The 19,021-nt window shown below is 58.8% G+C and overlaps 1 protein-coding gene across 1 annotated transcript in view; it reads right to left on the bottom strand.

The window, feature by feature from the left end:
- The window catches only part of LOC144486894 (uncharacterized), a 70,036-nt gene extending 51,876 nt beyond the window's left edge, over positions 1–18,160 (bottom strand). The window contains exons 1-7 of the mRNA XM_078204925.1: positions 18,127–18,160; positions 16,830–16,974; positions 13,909–13,985; positions 13,651–13,815; positions 8,272–8,416; positions 5,049–5,125; positions 4,791–4,955 (exon numbers count right to left, since the gene is read on the bottom strand). Of these exons, the coding sequence (XP_078061051.1) occupies positions 4,791–4,955; positions 5,049–5,125; positions 8,272–8,416; positions 13,651–13,815; positions 13,909–13,985; positions 16,830–16,974; positions 18,127–18,160 (808 nt within the window). The remainder of the gene's footprint in view (positions 1–4,790; positions 4,956–5,048; positions 5,126–8,271; positions 8,417–13,650; positions 13,816–13,908; positions 13,986–16,829; positions 16,975–18,126) is intronic.
- Positions 18,161–19,021: the final 861 nt, after the last annotated feature.

Here is a 19,021-nt window from a genome sequence, read left to right as displayed (position 1 = left end):
CACTCCATCCCACTCATCTCACTCACTCCATCCCACTCCCCTCACTCACTCCATCCCACTCCCCTCACTCACTCCATCCCACTCATCTCACTCACTCCATCCCACTCCCCTCACTCACTACATCCCACTCCCCTCACTCACTCAATCCCACTCCCCTCACTCACTCCATCCCACTCCCCTCACTCACTCCATCCCACTCCCCTCACTCACTACACCACACTCCCCTCACTCACTCCATCCCACTCCCCTCACTAACTACACCACACTCCCCTCGCTCACTACATCCCACTCCCCTCACTCACTCCATCCCACTCCCCTCACTCACGACACCACTCCCCTCACTCACTCCATCCCACTCCCCTCACGCACTCCATCCTACTCCCCTCACGCACTCCATCCTACTCCCCTCACTCACTCCATCCCATTCCCCTCACTCACTACAACACACTGCCCTCACTCACTACACCACACTGCCCTCACTCACTACACCACACTCCCCTCACTCACTGCACCCCACTGCCCTCACTCACTCCATCCCACTCACCTCACTCACTGCACGCCATTCCCCTCACTCACTCCATCACACTCCCCTCGCTCGCTCCATCCCACTCCCCTCAATCGCTCCATCCCACTCCCCTCAATCGCTCCATCCCACTCCCCTCACTCGCTCCATCCCACTCCCCTCGCTCGCTCCATCCCACTCCCCTCGCTCACTACACCACACTCCCCTCACTCACTCCATCCCACTCCCCTCGCTCACTACACCACACTCCCCTCGCTCACTCCACCACACTCCCATCGCTCACTCCATCCCACTCCCCTCACTCGCTCCATCCCACTCCCCTCACTCGCTACATCCCACTCCCCTCACTCACGACATCCCACTCCCCTCACACGCTCCATCCCACACCCCTCACTCACTACATCCCACTCCCCCCACTCACACCATCCCACTCCCCTCACTCACTCCATCCCACTCCCCTCACTCACTCCATCCCACTCTCCTCACTCACTCCATCCCACTCCCCTCACTCACTCCATCCCACTCATCTCACTCACTCCATCCCACTCATCTCACTCACTCCATCCCACTCATCTCACTCACTCCATCCCACTCCCCTCACTCACTCCATCCCACTCCCCTCACTCACTACACCCCACTCCCCTCACTCACTCCATCCCACTCATCTCACTCACTCCATCCCACTCATCTCACTCACTCCATCCCACTCCTCACTCACTACATCCCACTCCCCTCACTCACTACACCCCACTCCCCTCTCACTCCATCCCACTCACCTCACTCACTCCATCCCACTCCCCTTACTCACTACATCCCACTCCCCTCACTCACTCAATCCCACTCCCCTCACTCACTCCATCCCACTCCCCTCACTCACTCCATCCCACTCCCCTCACTCACTCCATCCCACTCCCCTCACTCACTCCATCCCACTCCCCTCACTCACTCCATCCCACTCCCCTCACTAACTACACCACACTCCCCTCGCTCACTACATCCCACTCCCCTCACTCACTCCATCCCACTCCCCTCACTCACGACACCACTCCCCTCACTCACTCCATCCCACTCCCCTCACTCACTCCCACTCCCCTCACTCACTCCATCACACTCCCCTCACTCACTCCATCCCATTCCCCTCACTCACTACACCACACTGCCCTCACTCACTACACCACACTGCCCTCACTCACTACACTCCCCTCACTCACTGCACCCCACTGCCCTCACTCACTCCATCCCACTCACCTCACTCACTGCACGCCATTCCCCTCACTCACTACATCCCAGTCCCCTCACTCACTCCATCACACTCCCCTCGCTCGCTCCATCCCACTCCCCTCAATCGCTCCATCCCACTCCCCTCAATCGCTCCATCCCACTCCCCTCACTCGCTCCATCCCACTCCCCTCACTCGCTCCATCCCACTCCCCTCACTCGCTCCATCCCACTCCCCTCACTCACTACACCACTCTCCTCGCTCACTACACCACACTCCCCTCGCTCACTACACCACACTCCCCTCACTCACTCCATCCCACTCCCCTCACTCACTCCATCCCACTCCCCTCACTCACTACACCACACTCCCCTCGCTCACTACACCACACTCCCCTCGCTCACTCCACCACACTCCCATCGCTCGCTCCATCCCACTCCCCTCACTCGCTCCATCCCACTCCCCTCACTCACTCCATCCCACTCCCCTCACTCGCTCCATCCCACTCCCCTCACTCGCTCCATCCCACTCCCCTCACTCACTACATCCCACTCCCCTCACTCACTACATCCCACTCCCCTCACTCACTACATCCCACTCCCCTCACTCACTCCATCCCACTCCCCTCACTCACTCCACCCCACTCCCCTCACTCACTCCATCCCACTCCCCTCACTCACTCCATCCCACTCCCCTCACTCACTCCATCCCACTCCCCTCACTCACTCCATCCCACTCCCCTCACTCACTCCATCCCACTCCCCTCACTCACTCCATCCCACTCCCCTCACTCACTCCATCCCACTCCCCTCACTCACTCCATCCCACTCCCCTCACTCACTCCATCCCACTCCCCTCACTCACTCCATCCCACTCCCCTCACTCACTCCATCCCACTCCCCTCACTCACTCCATCCCACTCCCCTCACTCACTCCATCCCACTCCCCTCACTCACTCCATCCCACTCCCCTCACTCACTCCATCCCACTCCCCTCACTCACTCCATCCCACTCCCCTCACTCACTCCATCCCACTCCCCTCACTCACTCCATCCCACTCCCCTCACTCACTCCATCCCACTCCCCTCACTCACTCCATCCCACTCCCCTCACTCACTCCATCCCACTCCCCTCACTCACTCCATCCCACTCCCCTCACTCACTCCATCCCACTCCCCTCACTCACTCCATCCCACTCCCCTCACTCACTCCATCCCACTCCCCTCACTCACTCCATCCCACTCCCCTCACTCACTCCATCCCACTCCCCTCACTCACTCCATCCCACTCCCCTCACTCACTCCATCCCACTCCCCGCACTCACTACATCCCACTCCCCTCACTCACTCCATCCACCTCTCCTCACGCACTCCATCCCACTCGCCTCGCTCTCTCAATCCCACTCCCCTCACTCCTTCAATCCCACTCCCCTCGCTCCCTCAATCCCACTCCCCTCACTCCCTCAATCCCACTCCCCTCCCTCCCTCAATCCCACTGCCCTCGCTCCCTCAATCCCACTCCCCTCGCTCCCTCAAACCCACTCCCCTCGCTCCCTCAATCCCACTCCCCTCACTCTCTCAATGCCACTCCCCTCGGCCCCACAATCCCACTCCCCTCGCTCGCTCAATCCCACTCCCCTCACTCCCTCAATCTCACTCCCCTCAATCTCACTCCCCTCGCTCCCTCAATGCCACTCCCCTCGCTCCCTCAATGCCACTCCCCTCGCTCCCTCAATCCCACTCCCCTCGCTCCCTCAATCCCACTCCCCTCGCTCCCTCAATCCCACTCCCCTCGCTCCCTCAATCCCACTCCCCTCGCTCCCTCAATCCCACTCCCCTCGCTCCCTCAATCCCACTGCCCTCACTCCCTCAATCCCACTCCCCTCACTCCCTCAATCCCACTCCCCTCACTCCCACTCCCTCAATCCCACTCCCCTCGCTCCCTCAATCTCAATCCCCTCGCTCCCTCAATCTCACTCCCCTCGCTCCCTCAATTTCACTCCCCTCGCTCCCTCAATCCCACTGCCCTCGCTCCCTCAATCCCACTGCCCTCACTCCCTCAATCCCACTGCCCTCGCTCCCTCAATCCCACATCCCTCGCTCCCTCAATCCCACATCCCTCGCTCCCTCAAACCCACTCCCCTCACTCCCTCAATCTCACTGCCCTCACTCCCTCAATCCCACTCCCCTCACCCCCTCAATCTCACTGCCCTCGCTCCCTCAATCTCTCTCCTCGCTCCCTCAATCCCACTCCCCTCCCTCCCTCATTCCCACTCCCCTCCCTCCCTCAATCCCACTCCCCTCGCTCCCTCAATCTCACTCCCCTCGCTCCCTCAATCCCACTCCCTCGCTCCCACAATCCCACTCCCCTCGCTCCCTCAATCCCACTCCCCTCACTCCCTCAATCTCACTCCCCTCAATCTCACTCCCCTCAATGCCACTCCCCTCGCTCCCGCAATGCCACTCCCCTCGCTCCCTCAATCCCACTCCCCTCGCTCCCTCAATCCCACTCCCCTCGCTCCCTCAATCCCACTCCCCTCGCTCCCTCAAACCCACTCCCCTCACTCCCTCAATCCCACTCCCCTCACTCACTACATTCCACTCCCCTCACTCACTACATTCCACTCCCCTCACTCACTACATTCCACTCCCCTCACTCACTCCGCCCCTCTCCCCTCAGTCGCTCCGTCCCTCTCCCCTCAGTCGCTCCGTCCCTCTCCCCTCACTCACTCCGCCCCTCTCCCCTCAGTCGCTCCGCCCCTCTCCCCTCAGTCGCTCCGTCCCTCTCCCCTCAGTCGCTCCGTCCCTCTCCCCTCATTCACTCCGTCCCTCTCCCCTCAGTCGCTCCGTCCCTTTCTCCTCAGTCGCTCCGTCCCTCTCCCCTCAGTCGCTCCGTCCCTCTCCCCTCAGTCGCTCCGTCCCTCTCCCCTCAGTCGCTCCGTCCCTCTCCCCTCAGTCACTCCGTCCCTCTCCCCTCAGTCACTGGGTGTGTCAGTGTCCCGGTATATCCAGTGTTGCCCTCCTGGGTCATTTTGAAACAGCAATGTACCTGTGCAATAAGCAGCGTCACAGCCTGGTGTCGGTTTCAGCTCATAGACAAAGTAACTGCTGCAGTTTTTAATCTTTATCTCTCGCTCCAATTTACATTGACTGCTCTGATTGGTCAAACAAACTGTCCGGTTTACTTCCCCCTGTTCCAGGGTGGGATGTGATCCTGAAATGAGGTGTATAAATATTGGAGAGTGTAAGCGATGTGAACAGTGCTGGACAGTGAGTGTAAATCTGATATTGTAAAGTCTGACTCTACCCTGTAACCAGCCTGGATGATATGTGGAGCAGTGTCTCGGTGCGACCGGAGTCTCCGGAATCTTCCATCCGCCAGAACTGGAATAAAAATCAGAGTTACTTTCACATTCTCACACCCTCCCCATGCGCACGAGAACCATATTCTCCCCCACTCCCGTGGGAGTTTTACCCACATTCTCCCCCACTGCACGTGAGAACGATTTTCCCTTTCTCCCCTACTCCCCTTGGAGCGAGTCCCACATTCTCCTCCATTCCCCTTCGAGCGAGTCCCACATTCTCCCCACTCCCCTTGGAGCGAGTCCCACATTCTCCTCCACTCCCCTTGGAGCGAGTCCCACATTCTCCCCGCTGGAGCGAGTCCCACATTCTCCCCACTCCCCTTGGAGCGATTCCCACATTCTCCCCACTCCCCTTGTAGCGAGTCCCACATTCTCCCCACTCCCCTTGGAGTGAGTCCCACATTCTCCTCCACTCCCCTTGGAGCGAGTCCCACATTCTCCCCACTCCCCTTGGAGCGAGTCCCACATTCTCCCCACACCCCGCTGGAGTGATTCCCACATTCTCCCCACTCCCCGCTGGAGTGATTCCCACATTCTCCACGCTCTCCGTTGGAGCGGTTCCCACATTCTCCCCACAGGAGTGATTCCCACATTCTCCACACTCTCCGTTGGAGCTATTCTCACATTCTCCCCACTCCCCGCTGGAGCGAGTCCCACATTCTCCCCACTCCCCTTGGAGCAAGTCCCACATTCTCCCCACTCCCCTTGGAGCGAGTCCCACATTCTCCCCACTCCCCTTGGAGCGAGTCCCACATTCTCCCCACTCCCCTTGGAGCGAGTCCCACATTCTCCCCACTCCCCTTGGAGCGAGTCCCACATTCTCCCCACTCCCCTTGGAGCGAGTCCCACATTCTCCCCACTCCCCTTGGAGCGATTCCCACATTCTCCCCACTCCCCTTGGAGCGAGTCCCACATTCTCCCCACTCCCCTTGGAGTGAGTCCCACATTCTCCTCCACTCCCCTTGGAGCGAGTCCCACATTCTCCCCACTCCCCTTGGAGCGAGTCCCACATTCTCCCCACACCCCTTGGAGCGAGTCCCACATTCTCCCCACTCCCCTTGGAGCGAGTCCCACATTCTCCCCACTCCCCTTGGAGCGAGTCCCACATTCTCCCCACTCCCCTTGGAGCGAGTCCCACATTCTCCCCACTCCCCGTTGGAGTGATTCCCACATTCTCCCCACTCCCCGCTGGAGTGATTCCCACATTCTCCACACTCTCCGTTGGAGCGATTCCCACATTCTCCCCACTCCCCGCTGGAGTGATTCCCACATTCTCCACACTCTCCGTTGGAGCGATTCCCACATTCTCCCCACTCCCCGCTGGAGTGATTCCCACATTCTCCCCACTCCCCGCTGGAGCGAGTCCCACATTCTCCCCACTCCCCTTGGAGCGAGTCCCACATTCTCCCCACTCCCCTTGGAGCGAGTCCCACATTCTCCCCACTCCCCTTGGAGCGAGTCCCACATTCTCCCCACTCCCCGTTGGAGTGATTCCCACATTCTCCCCACTCCCCGCTGGAGTGATTCCCACATTCTCCACACTCCCCGCTGGAGCGATTCCCACATTCTCCCCACTCCCCGCTGGAGTGATTCCCACATTCTCCACGCTCTCCGTTGGAGCGATTCCCACATTCTCCCCACTGGAGTGATTCCCACATTCTCCACACTCTCCGTTGGAGCGATTCCCACATTCTCCCCACTCCCCTTGGAGCGATTCCCACATTCTCCCCACTCCCCTTGGAGCGAGTCCCACATTCTCCCCACTCCCCTTGGAGCGATTCCCACATTCTCCCCACTCCCCTTGGAGCGATTCCCACATTCTCCCACACACCCCGTGGGAGTGAGTCCCACATTCTCCCCACTCCCCGCTGGAGTGATTCCCACATTCTCCCCACTCTCTGCTGGAGCGAGTCCCACATTCTCCTCCACTCCCCTTGTAGCGAGTTCCACATTCTCCCCACTCCCCTTGGAGCGAGTCCCACATTCTCCCCACTCCCCGTGGGAGCGAGTCCCACATTCTCCCCCACTCCCCTTGGAGCGAGTCCCACATTCTCCCCACTCCCCTTGGAGCGATTCCCACATTCTCCCCACTCCCCTTGGAGCGAGTCCCACATTCTCCCCACTCCCCTTGGAGCGAGTCCCACATTCTCCCCACTCCCCTTGGAGCGAGTCCCACATTCTCCCCACTCCCCTTGGAGCGATTCCCACATTCTCCCCACTCCCCTTGGAGCGATTCCCAAATTCTCCCCACTCCCCGTTGGAGCGATTCCCACATTCTCCCACACACCCCGTTCGAGTGATTCCCACATTCTCCCCATTCCCTGCTGGAGCGATTCCCACATTCTCCCCACTCCCCGTTGGAGCGAGTCCCACATTCTCCACACTCCCCGTTGGAGCGATTCCCACATTCTCCCCACTCCCCGCCGGAGCGATTCCCACATTCTCCCCACTCCCCGCTGGTGTGATTCCCACATTCTCCCCACTCCCCGCTGGAGCGATTCCCACATTCTCCCCACTCCCCGCTGGAGTGATTCCCACATTCTCCCCACTCCCCGTTGGAGCGATTCCCACATTCACCCCACTCCCCGCTGGAGCGATTCCCACATTCTCCCCACTCCCTGTTGGAGCGATTCCCACATTCTCCCCACTCCCCGCTGGAGCGATTCCCACATTCTCCCCACTCCCCGCTGGAGTGATTCCCACATTCTCCCCACTCCCCGTTGGAGCGATTCCCACATTCACCCCACTCCCCGCTGGAGCGATTCCCACATTCTCCCCACTCCCCGCTGGAGTGATTCCCACATTCTCCCCACTCCCGGTTGGAGCGATTCCCACATTCACCCCACTCCCCCCTGGAGCGATTCCCACATTCCACCCTCCCTCGCTGTTCGAACTCAGAAGAGAAGAAAGACACCAGGCAAGTGGCTTGTCCCAGTCTGGCATTTACAATCTCACTGCTAGTAGCTTCAGTGACACGGGCTGGCACAGTCTGACCCCGTCATAGTGGGACCCACTGTGGGGTCCAGCTGAACATCCACTGGCCGTATGGCGGGATTGGATGATCGAGACAGTGGACAGGACAGAAACCCCACCCATCATCACCACTACCTGTCACTAACTCCCACCTTCCCAGGTGGTTGAGCTGGGTGTCCCCCTACACCTTACCTGTTGAACCTGTACCATCCGTAGACAAGATCCTCGTCACACTGCAGCCGTCCCACACACTCTGTCCCAGTACAATCGCTGCTTCTCCAGGGCTGGTTCAGCACCGTGTGATCTACACACGGGTCAGTGAGCGCTGAGTTTGGGTCTGAGTGACAGAGAGATGTTTAACGTTAACAGATAAAGTACAGTCAATGTCACACGGAGATATGTGTCCAGCCCATCCCCCCTCGTTAAGACAACAGCAACCTCAAGGCAGGAGAACGTGTCAGGGGATGGAGGAATCTGAGTGACGTGGAGAGATTGGAGAGATTCAGGGACAGTGCTCTACACGGGGAAGAGGTGAAGGCAGAGGGGAGACTTGATCCGAGGGCTCATGATAAGGAGGGTGGAATGTCTGGGGTAGGGCCAAGAGGGAGAAACGGTTACCATTGAGGTGGTAAGTTGAGAATGAGAGGGGGACAGACAGATTCACGGGGATGGGTCAGAGAATCGATGGGGACAGGAGGAGAAATGTTTTCACACGGCGAGTGGTTCGGGTGTGGAGTGAGCTGTCTGACAGTGTGGGGGAGGCAGCTTCAATCGAGGGATTCGCAAGGGAATTCCACAGGAATCTGGAAAGACGGAATGTGCCGAGGTTACATCCCACTCCCCTCAGTCACTACACCACACTCCCCTCAGTCACGACACCACACTCCCCTCACTCACTCCGCCCCTCTCCCCTCAGTCACTACACCCCACTCCCCTCACTCACTACACCCCACTCCCCTCACTCACTACATCCCACTCCCCTCACTCACTACACCCCACTCCCCTCACTCACTGGACCCCACTCCCCTGACTCACTACATCCCACTCCCCTCACTCACTCCATCCCACTCCCCTCACTCACTCCATCCCACTCCCCTCAGTCACTACACCCTACTCCCCTCACTCACTACATCCCACTCCCCTCACTCACTACACCACACTCCCCTCACTCACTCCATCCCACGCCCCTGACTCACTACATCCCACTCCCCTCACTCACTCCATCCCACTCCCCTCACTCACTACATCCCACTCCCCTCACTCACTCCATCCCACTCCCCTGACTCACTACACCCCACTACCCTCACTCACTCCATCCCACTCCCCTCACTCACTCCATCCCACTCCCCTCACTCACTACACCACACACCCCTCACTCACTACACCACACCCCTCACTCACTACACCCCACTCCCCTCACTCACTACACCCCACTCCTCTCACTCGCTCCATCCCACTCCTCTCACTCGCTCCATCCCACTCCCCTCACTCGCTCCATCCCACTCCCCTCACTCACTACATCCCACTTCCGTCACTCACTCCACCCCACTCCCCTCACTCACTCCACCCCACTCCCCTCACTCACTCCATCCCACTCCCCTCACTCACTACATCCCACTCCCCTCACACTACATCCCACTCCCCTCACTCACTACACCCCACTCCCCTCACTCACTACACCCCACTCCCCTCACTCACTACACCCCACTCCCCTCACTCACTACACCCCACTCCCCTCACTCACTGCATCCCACTCCCCTCACTCACTCCATCCCACTCCCCTCACTCACTCCATCCCACTCCCCTCACTCGCTCCATCCCACTCTCCTCACTCGCTCCATCCCACTCCCCTCACTCACTCCATCCCACTCCCGTCACTCACTCCATCCCACTCCCCTCACTCACTCCATCCCACTCCCCTCACTCGCTCCATCCCACTCCCCTCACTCGCTCCATCCCACTCCCCTCACTCACTACATCCCACTCCCCTCACTCACTACATCCCACTCCCCTCACTCACTCCATCCCACTCCCCTCATTCACTCCATCCCACTCCCCTCTCACTCCATCCCACTCCCCTCACTCACTACATCCTACTCCCCTCACTCACTACATCCCACTCCCCTGACTCACTACATCCCACTCCCCTCACTCACTACATCCCACTCCCCTCACTCACTACATCCCACTCCCCTCACTCACTCCATCCCACTCCCCTCATTCACTCCATCCCACTCCCCTCATTCACTACATCCCACTCCCCTCACTCACTACATCCCACTCCCCTCACTCACTACATCCCACTCCCCTCACTCACTCCATCCCACTCCCCTCATTCACTCCATCCCACTCCCCTCACTCACTCCATCCCACTCCCCTCACTCACTACATCCCACTCCCCTCACTCACTACACCACACACCCCTCACTCACTACACCCCACTCCCCTCACTCACTGCATCCCACTCCCCTCACTCACTGCATCCCACTCCCCTCACTCACTGCATCCCACTCCCCTCACTCACTCCATCCCACTCCCCTCACTCACTCCATCCCACTCCCCTCACTCGCTCCATCCCACTCCCCTCACTCGCTCCATCCCACTCCCCTCACTCACTCCATCCCACTCCCCTCACTCACTCCATCCCACTCCCCTCACTCGCTCCATCCCACTCCCCTCACTCGCTCCATCCCACTCCCCTCACTCACTCCATCCCACTCCCCTCACTCGCTCCATCCCACTCCCCTCACTCACTCCATCCCACTCCCCTCACTCGCTCCATCCCACTCCCCTCACTCGCTCCATCCCACTCCCCTCACTCACTACATCCCACTCCCCTCACTCACTACATCCCACTCCCCTCACTCACTCCATCCCACTCCCCTCATTCACTCCATCCCACTCCCCTCATTCACTCCATCCCACTCCCCTCACTCACTCCATCCCAGTCCCCTCACTCACTACATCCCACTCCCCTCACTCACTACATCCCACTCCCCTCACTTGCTCCGTCCCACTCCCCTCACTCACTACATCCCACTCCCCTCACTCACTACATCCCACTCCCCTCACTCACTACACCCCACTCCCCTCACTCACTCAATCCCACTCCCCTCACTCACTCCATCCCACTCCCCTCACTCACTCCATCCCACTCCCCTCACTCACTCCATCCCACTCCCCTCACTCACTACACCCCACTCCCCTCACTCACTCCATCCCACTCATCTCACTCACTCCATCTCACTCCCCTCACTCACTCCATCCCACTCCCCTCACTCACTCCATCCCACTCATCTCACTCACTCCATCCCACTCCCCTCACTCACTACATCCCACTCCCCTCACTCACTCAATCCCACTCCCCTCACTCACTCCATCCCACTCCCCTCACTAACTACACCACACTCCCCTCACTCACTCCATCCCACTCCCCTCACTAACTACACCACACTCCCCTCGCTCACTACATCCCACTCCCCTCACTCACTCCATCCCACTCCCCTCACTCACGACACCACTCCCCTCACTCACTCCATCCCACTCCCCTCACGCACTCCATCCTACTCCCCTCACGCACTCCATCCTACTCCCCTCACTCACTCCATCCCATTCCCCTCACTCACTACAACACACTGCCCTCACTCACTACACCACACTCCCCTCACTCACTACACCACACTCCCCTCACTCACTGCACCCCACTGCCCTCACTCACTCCATCCCACTCACCTCACTTACTGCACGCCATTCCCCTCGCTCACTCCATCCCACTCCCCTCAATCGCTCCATCCCACTCCCCTCAATCGCTCCATCCCACTCCCCTCACTCGCTCCATCCCACTCCCCTCGCTCGCTCCATCCCACTCCCCTCGCTCACTACACCACACTCCCCTCACTCACTCCATCCCACTCCCCTCGCTCACTACACCACACTCCCCTCGCTCACTCCACCACACTCCCATCGCTCGCTCCATCCCACTCCCCTCACTCGCTCCATCCCACTCCCCTCACTCGCTACATTCCACTCCCCTCACTCACGACATCCCACTCCCCTCACACGCTCCATCCCACACCCCCAACTCACTACATCCCACTCCCCCCACTCACACCATCCCACTCCCCTCACTCACTCCATCCCACTCCCCTCACTCACTCCATCCCACTCCCCTCACTCACTCCATCCCACTCCCCTCACTCACTCCATCCCACTCCCCTCACTCACTCCATCCCACTCCCCTCACTCACTCCATCCCACTCCCCTCACTCACTCCATCCCACTCCCCTCACTCACTCCATCCCACTCCCCTCACTCACTCCATCCCACTCCCCTCACTCACTCCATCCCACTCCCCTCACTCACTCCATCCCACTCCCCTCACTCACTCCATCCCACTCCCCTCACTCACTCCATCCCACTCCCCTCACTCACTCCATCCCACTCCCCCTCACTCCATCCACCTCTCCTCACGCACTCCATCCCACTCCCCTCGCTCCCTGAATCCCACTCCCCTCACTCCTTCAATCCCACTCCCCTCGCTCCCTCAATCCCACTCCCCTCACTCCCACTCCCCTCACTCCCTCAATCCCACTCCCCTCACTCCCTCAATCCCACTCCCCTCGCTCCCTCAATCCCACTCCCCTCGCTCCCTCAATCCCACTCCCCTCACTCCCTCAATCCCACTCCCCTCACTCCCTCAATCCCACTCCCCTCACTCCCTCAATCCCACTCCCCTCACTCCCTCAATCCCACTCCCCTCGCTCCCTCAATCCCACTCCCCTCACTCCCTCAATCCCACTCCCCTCACTCCCTCAATCCCACTCCCCTCACTCCCTCAATCCCACTCCCCTCACTCCCACTCCCCTCACTCCTTCAATCCCACTCCCCTCGCTCCCTCAATCCCACTCCCCTCGCTCCCTCAATCCCACTCCCCTCATTCCCTCAATCCCACTCCCCTCACTCCCTCAATCCCACTCCCCTCGCTTCCTCAATCCCACTGCCCTCGCTCCCTCAATCCCACTCCCCTCGCTCCCTCAATCCCATTCCCCTCGCTCCCTCAATCCCATTCCCCTCGCTCCCTCAATCCCACTCCCTCGCTCCCTCAAGCCCACTCCCTCAATCCCACTCCTCTCACTCACTCCATCCCACTCCCCTCACTCACGACATTCCACTCCACTCACTCACTCCGCCCCTCTCCCCTCAGTCACTCCGTCCCTCTCCCCTCAGTCGCTCCGTCCCTCTCCCCTCACCCACTACATCCCACTCCCCTCACTCACTCCCCCCCTCTCCCCTCAGTCACTCCGTCCCTCTCCCCTCAGTCACTCCGTCCCTCTCCCCTCAGTCACTCCGTCCCTCTCCTCAGTCACTCCGTCTCTCTCCCCTCAGTCGCTCCGTCCCTCTCCCCTCAGTCGCTCCGTCCCTCTCCCCCTCAGTCACTCCGTCCCTCCCCCCTCAGTCGCTCCGTCCCTCTCCCCTCAGTCACTCCATCCCTCTCCCCTCGGTCACTGGGTGTGTCAGTGTCCCGGTATATCCAGTGTTGCCCTCCTGGGTCATTTTGAAACAGCAATGTACCTGTGCAATAAGCAGCGTCACAGCCTGGTGTCGGTTTCAGCTCATAGACAATGTAACTGCTGCAGTTTTTAATCTTTATCTCTCGCTCCCAGCTGCAGAGATTCCCATCCCAGTTAAAACAAACTCTCCGGTTTACTTCCCCCTGTTCCAGGGTGGGATGAGATCCTGAAATGAGGTGTATAAATATTGGAGAGTGTAAGCGATGTGAACAGTGCTGGACAGTGAGTGTAAATCTGATATTGTAAAGTCTGACTCTACCCTGTAACCAGCCTGAACGATGTGTGGAGCAGTGTTCCTCTGCGACCAGAGTCTCCGGAATCTTCCATCCGCCAGAACTGGAACAACAATCACAGAGTCAGAGAATTACAGAATGTTACAGCTGAGAATGAGCGCCATTCGGTCCCCCATGTCCCTGCTATCCCCTGTGAATGATCTATCCAATGATGTCTCACTCCCTTTCCATTCTCTCCACACTGGACTAAACGTCTCTCCTTCGGTATTTATCCAATGTCCTTTTCCATTGCGTCTACTTTGCTGGCCCTTCGGCCTGCGCTGTCCCTCCTCGCCAGCTGCTTCTGCCAATCGGCAACTTTCCCCTCATCTTGATCGTTGTCTAGTGACCTTCGCTCTGTGTCCCTCCTGGTTTTCCTCACACTTATCCCAGTGCGGACAATCCCTCTCCATGGTCCCTCGCTGAACACCCTTCCCGGATTCGAATGCATCTCCTCAGTCTCTCTGCTACCGCTCTCTATCCGAGGGAGGGAGACGGTCCGACTTACTCTCCCTGTAGCTGACGCTCCCCCCACCACCCCTCCCCACAGCTCCCCCAGCCATCGCTGGAACAGTTCTGGTGTCTCTCCTCAGCTCCCTGTCCGAGGACCGGAACATTCTTCCTCACGATGTGGGAGTCGCTAGCAAGGCCCAGCATTTATTACCCATCCCTAATTAACCCTTGACAAGATGGTGGGTGACCCGCCTTCCAGAACCTGCTGTGGGCCCTTGGTCGGTGTAGGTACACCCACGGTGCTGTTAGGGAGGGAGTTCCAGGATTGTTATTGGACATCAGTCAGTCCCCGTGTGTGGTGTAGGTACACCCACGGCGCTGTTAGGGAGGGAGTTCCAGGATTGTTATTGGACATCAGTCAGTCCCCGTGTGTGGTGTAGGTACACCCACGGTGCTGTTAGGGAGGGAGTTCCAGGATTGTTATTGGACATCAGTCAGTCCCCGTGTGTGGTGTAGGTACACCCACGGCGCTGTTAGGGAGGGAGTTCCAGGATTGTTATTGGACATCAGTCAGTCCCCGTGTGTGGTGTAGGTACACCCATGGCGCTGTTAGGGAGGGAGTTCCGGGATTGGTATTGGATATCAGTCAGTCCCCGTGTGTGGTGTAGGTACACCCACAGTGCTGTTAGGGAGGGAGTTCCGGGATTGTTATTGGATATCAGTCAGTCCCCGTGTGTGGTGTAGGTACACCCACGGTGCTGTTAGGGAGGGAGTTCCGGGATTGTTATTGGATATCAGTCAGTCCCCGTGTGTGGTGTAGGTACACCCATGGCGCTGTTAGGGAGGGAGTTCCAGGATTATTATTGGACATCAGTCAGTCCCTGTGTGTGGTGTAGGTACACCCACGGCGCTGTTAGGGAGGGAGTTCCAGGATTGTTATTGGACATCAGTCAGTCCCCGTGTGTGGTGTAGGTACACCCACGGCGCTGTTAGGGAGAGAGCTCCAGGATTGTTATTGGACATCAGTCAGTCCCGTGTGTGGTGTAGGTACACCCACGGCGCTGTTAGGGAGAGAGCTCCAGGATTGTTATTGGACATCAGTCAGTCCCGTGTGTGGTGTAGGTACACCCACGACGCTGTTAGGGAGAGAGCTCCAGGATTGTTATTGGACATCAGTCAGTCCCCGTGTGTGGTGTAGGTACACCCACAGTGCTGTTAGGGAGGGAGTTCCGGGATTGTTATTGGACATCAGTCAGTCCTGTGTGTGGTGTAGGTACACCCACAGTGCTGTTAGGGAGGGAGTTCCAGGATTGTTATTGGACATCAGTCAGTCCCCGTGTGTGGTGTAGGTACACCCACAGTGCTGTTAGGGAGGGAGTTCCGGGATTGTTATTGGACATCAGTCAGTCCCCGTGTGTAGTGTAGGTACACCCACGGTGCTGTTAGGGAGTGAGTTCCAGGATTTCGACCCCAGCCACAGTGAAGGAACGGCTGATATGTTTCCAAGTCGGGGATGGTGTGAGGGGCTCGGAGGGGGGAACTTGCAGGCGGTGGGTGTTCCCCATGTGTCTGCTGCCCTTGTCCTTCTAGATGGTAGAGGTGGTGGGTTTGGAAGGTGCTGTTGAAGGAGCCTTGGCGAGTCGCTGCGGTGCATCTTGTAGACGGTTCACACGGCTGCCGCTGTGCGTCGGTGGTGGAGGGAGTGAATGTTTGTGGTTAGCGTGTCGATCGAGCGGGGGGGAGGGGGCTACTTTGTCCTGGAGGGTGTCGAGCTTTCTCGAGTGTTGCCGGGAGCCGTATCCATCCAGGCGAGTGGAGAGAATCCCATCACACTCCGGACTTGTGTCCTTGTCGATGGTGGGACAGGCTTTGGGGAGGTGGGAGTCAGGAGGGGAGTGACTCTCTGCAGGATTCCCAGCCTCTGTCCTGCTCTGGGAGCCACAGTATTGATATGGCTGGGTCCCAGTTCAGTTTCTGCTCAATGGTCGCCCCCCAGGATGTTGATGGTGGGGGAGGGGGATACAGCGATAGTAACGCCATTGACTGTCAAGGGGGGGAGATGGTTCGATCCTCTCTTGTTGGAGATGGACACTTGTGTGGGGTGAATGTCACTCCCCACTGATGGGGAAGGAAATCTGCCATCATTACTCGGTCTGGCCTGCAGATGGCTCCACACACACAGCAACCTGGCTGAGTCTGTAATGGCCCCACAAACCAGTCAGTTGTAGCCAACAACTATTCACACCATGATGGAGAGAGCTTAGCAACTGCTGTTCCCCACTCCCCTCCCGCACTGATATCTCTGACCATCGCAGTCTCTGCAGTTACCAACCTGCACACTCTTGGACACCAAGTGGCAATTTAGAATCACCAATCTTGCTAACCTGCACATAATCTACACTCACACATTCCTCCCGGTGTGCCCAGTTTATCAGGAAATGTCCCGGCTCATCACCTTTTAAACCGGTACCATCCTACAAGGAGATCACCATCGCACATCGAGTTGTTGGAACACTCAGTCTCTCGGCAATCTGTGCTCCTCCAGGTATCGCTCAGGGCGGTGTGATCCACACACGGGTCAGTCAGGGCAGAGTCAGCGACTGAGAGACAGAGACATGTTTAATGTTAATATAAAGTACAGTTCATGCTAAACATTGAAACTAGAAGCAGGAGGAGGCCATTCGGCCCTTCCAGCCTGCCCCGCCATTCATTTTGATCACGGCTGATCATCAAATTTAATATCCTGATCCCCCCCCTTCCCCCCACCCATATCCCCCCATCCCTTTAGCCCCAAGAGCGATATCTAATATCTTCTCAAAATCTCACAATGTTTTGGCCTCAACTACTTTCTGTGGGAGTGAATTCCACACATTCACCACCCTCTGGGTGAAGAAATTTCTCCTCATCTCAGTCCTCAAAGGTTTCCCCCTTATCCTCAAACTATGACCCCCTAGTTCTGGACTCCCCCCACCATCGGGAACATTCTTTCTGAATCTACCCTGTCTAATACTGTTAGAATTTTATAAGTTTCTATGAGATTCCCTCTCACTCTTCTGAACTCCAGTGAATATAATCCTAACCGAATTAATCTCTCCTCATATGACAGACCTGCCATCCCAGGAATCAGCCTGGGAAACCTTTGCTGCGGTCCCTCTATAACAGGGACATCCTTCCTCAGATACGGAGACCAAAACTGTACACAATACTCCATCGAGATAAACATTTGTATTCATTCACAGGGTGGATTGGCCATGCTAAATTGCCCCTTCGTGTCCAAAGATGTGCAGGTTAGGTGGATTGGCCATGTTAAATTGCCTCTTAGTGTCCAAAGATGTGCAGGTTGGGGGGATTGGCCATGCTAAATTGCCTCATAGTGTCCAAAGATGTCCAGGTTGGGTGGATTGGCCATGCTAAATAGTCCCCGAGTGTCCAAAGATGTGCAGGTTGGGGGATTGGCCATGCTAAATGTGCGGGGTGGGTTATGGGGATAGGATTCGGTGTGGGCCGAGAGTGCCCTTTTGGAGGGTGGGTGCACAATCGATGGGCTGAATGGCCTCGTTGTGCACTGTTGGGATTCTGTGCTTCCATAAAAGACGTGCTCTCTGCACAGAGTACAACTGTAGGTAAAGCAACAGTCTGTGCAACACCCTAACGACATCACCATCAAATCATGTGATCATAAAGCAATCAGGCAAACACTTAAATATATAACAGGGGTCATTAACGCAGCGCAGTTTGACAACAGGACTCACTCAGCAAGCCCAGAATCAGCAGCAGGGTCCTCATCTCGCTGGCTCAGATTCTGCAGAGGGAAAGACAGAATTCATATTAGAGAGAGTTGAGAGGATATGGGGGAGGGTGCGGGGAAATGGAGCCAGTATTAAACAGTGAGTGCCTACAAGAGATCAGTCTGTTTCTCCAGTTAGAGCTCTGACTGGGTCCTCGATAGACCAAGGTGAGCCCCACCCCCTGTGCCACGACACCCCTGAATTGATGGTGAGGGACTGGGGAGTGGGGGTGAGGAAGTGAGGGAGGGGGGAGTGAGGGAGTGGGGACTGGGGGAGCGGGGTCTGGGGGAGGGGGGGCCGGGGGAGGGGGGGCCGGGGGAGGGGGGGCCGGGGGAGGGGGGGCCGGGGGAGGGGGGGCCGGGGGAGGGGGGGGCCGGGGGAGGGGCCGGGGGAGGAGGGGCCGGGGGAGGGGGGGCCGGGGGAGGGGGGGGCCGGGGGAGGGGGGGGCCGGGGGAGGGGGGGGGGCCGGGGGAGGGGGGGGGCCGGGGGAGGGGGGGGGGCCGGGGGAGGGGGGGGGGCGGGGGAGGGGGGGGCCGGGGGAGGGGGGGCCGGGGGAGGGGGGGCCGGGGGAGGGGGGACGGGGGAGGGGGGACGGGGGAGGGGGGGAGGGGGGGCCGGGGGAGGGGGGGAGGGGGGCTGGGGGAGGGGGGGCTGGGGGAGTGGGGGCTGGGGGAGTGGGGGCTGGGGGCTGGGGGAGCGGGGGCTGGGGGAGCGGGGGCTGGGGAGCGGGGCCGGGGGAGTGGGGGCTGGGGGAGCGGGGACTGGGGGAGGTGGGGCTGGGGGAGTGGGGACTGGGGGAGTGGGGGAGTGAGGAGTGGGGACTGGGGGAGTGGGGGCCGGGGGAGCGGGGGCCGGGGGA

This window comes from Mustelus asterias, unplaced genomic scaffold (assembly GCF_964213995.1).
Source record: "Mustelus asterias unplaced genomic scaffold, sMusAst1.hap1.1 HAP1_SCAFFOLD_506, whole genome shotgun sequence".
Taxonomy (NCBI): domain Eukaryota; kingdom Metazoa; phylum Chordata; class Chondrichthyes; order Carcharhiniformes; family Triakidae; genus Mustelus; species Mustelus asterias.
Note: the sequence above shows the minus strand (reverse complement) of the source record. Positions and strands in the feature narration are given on the sequence as shown.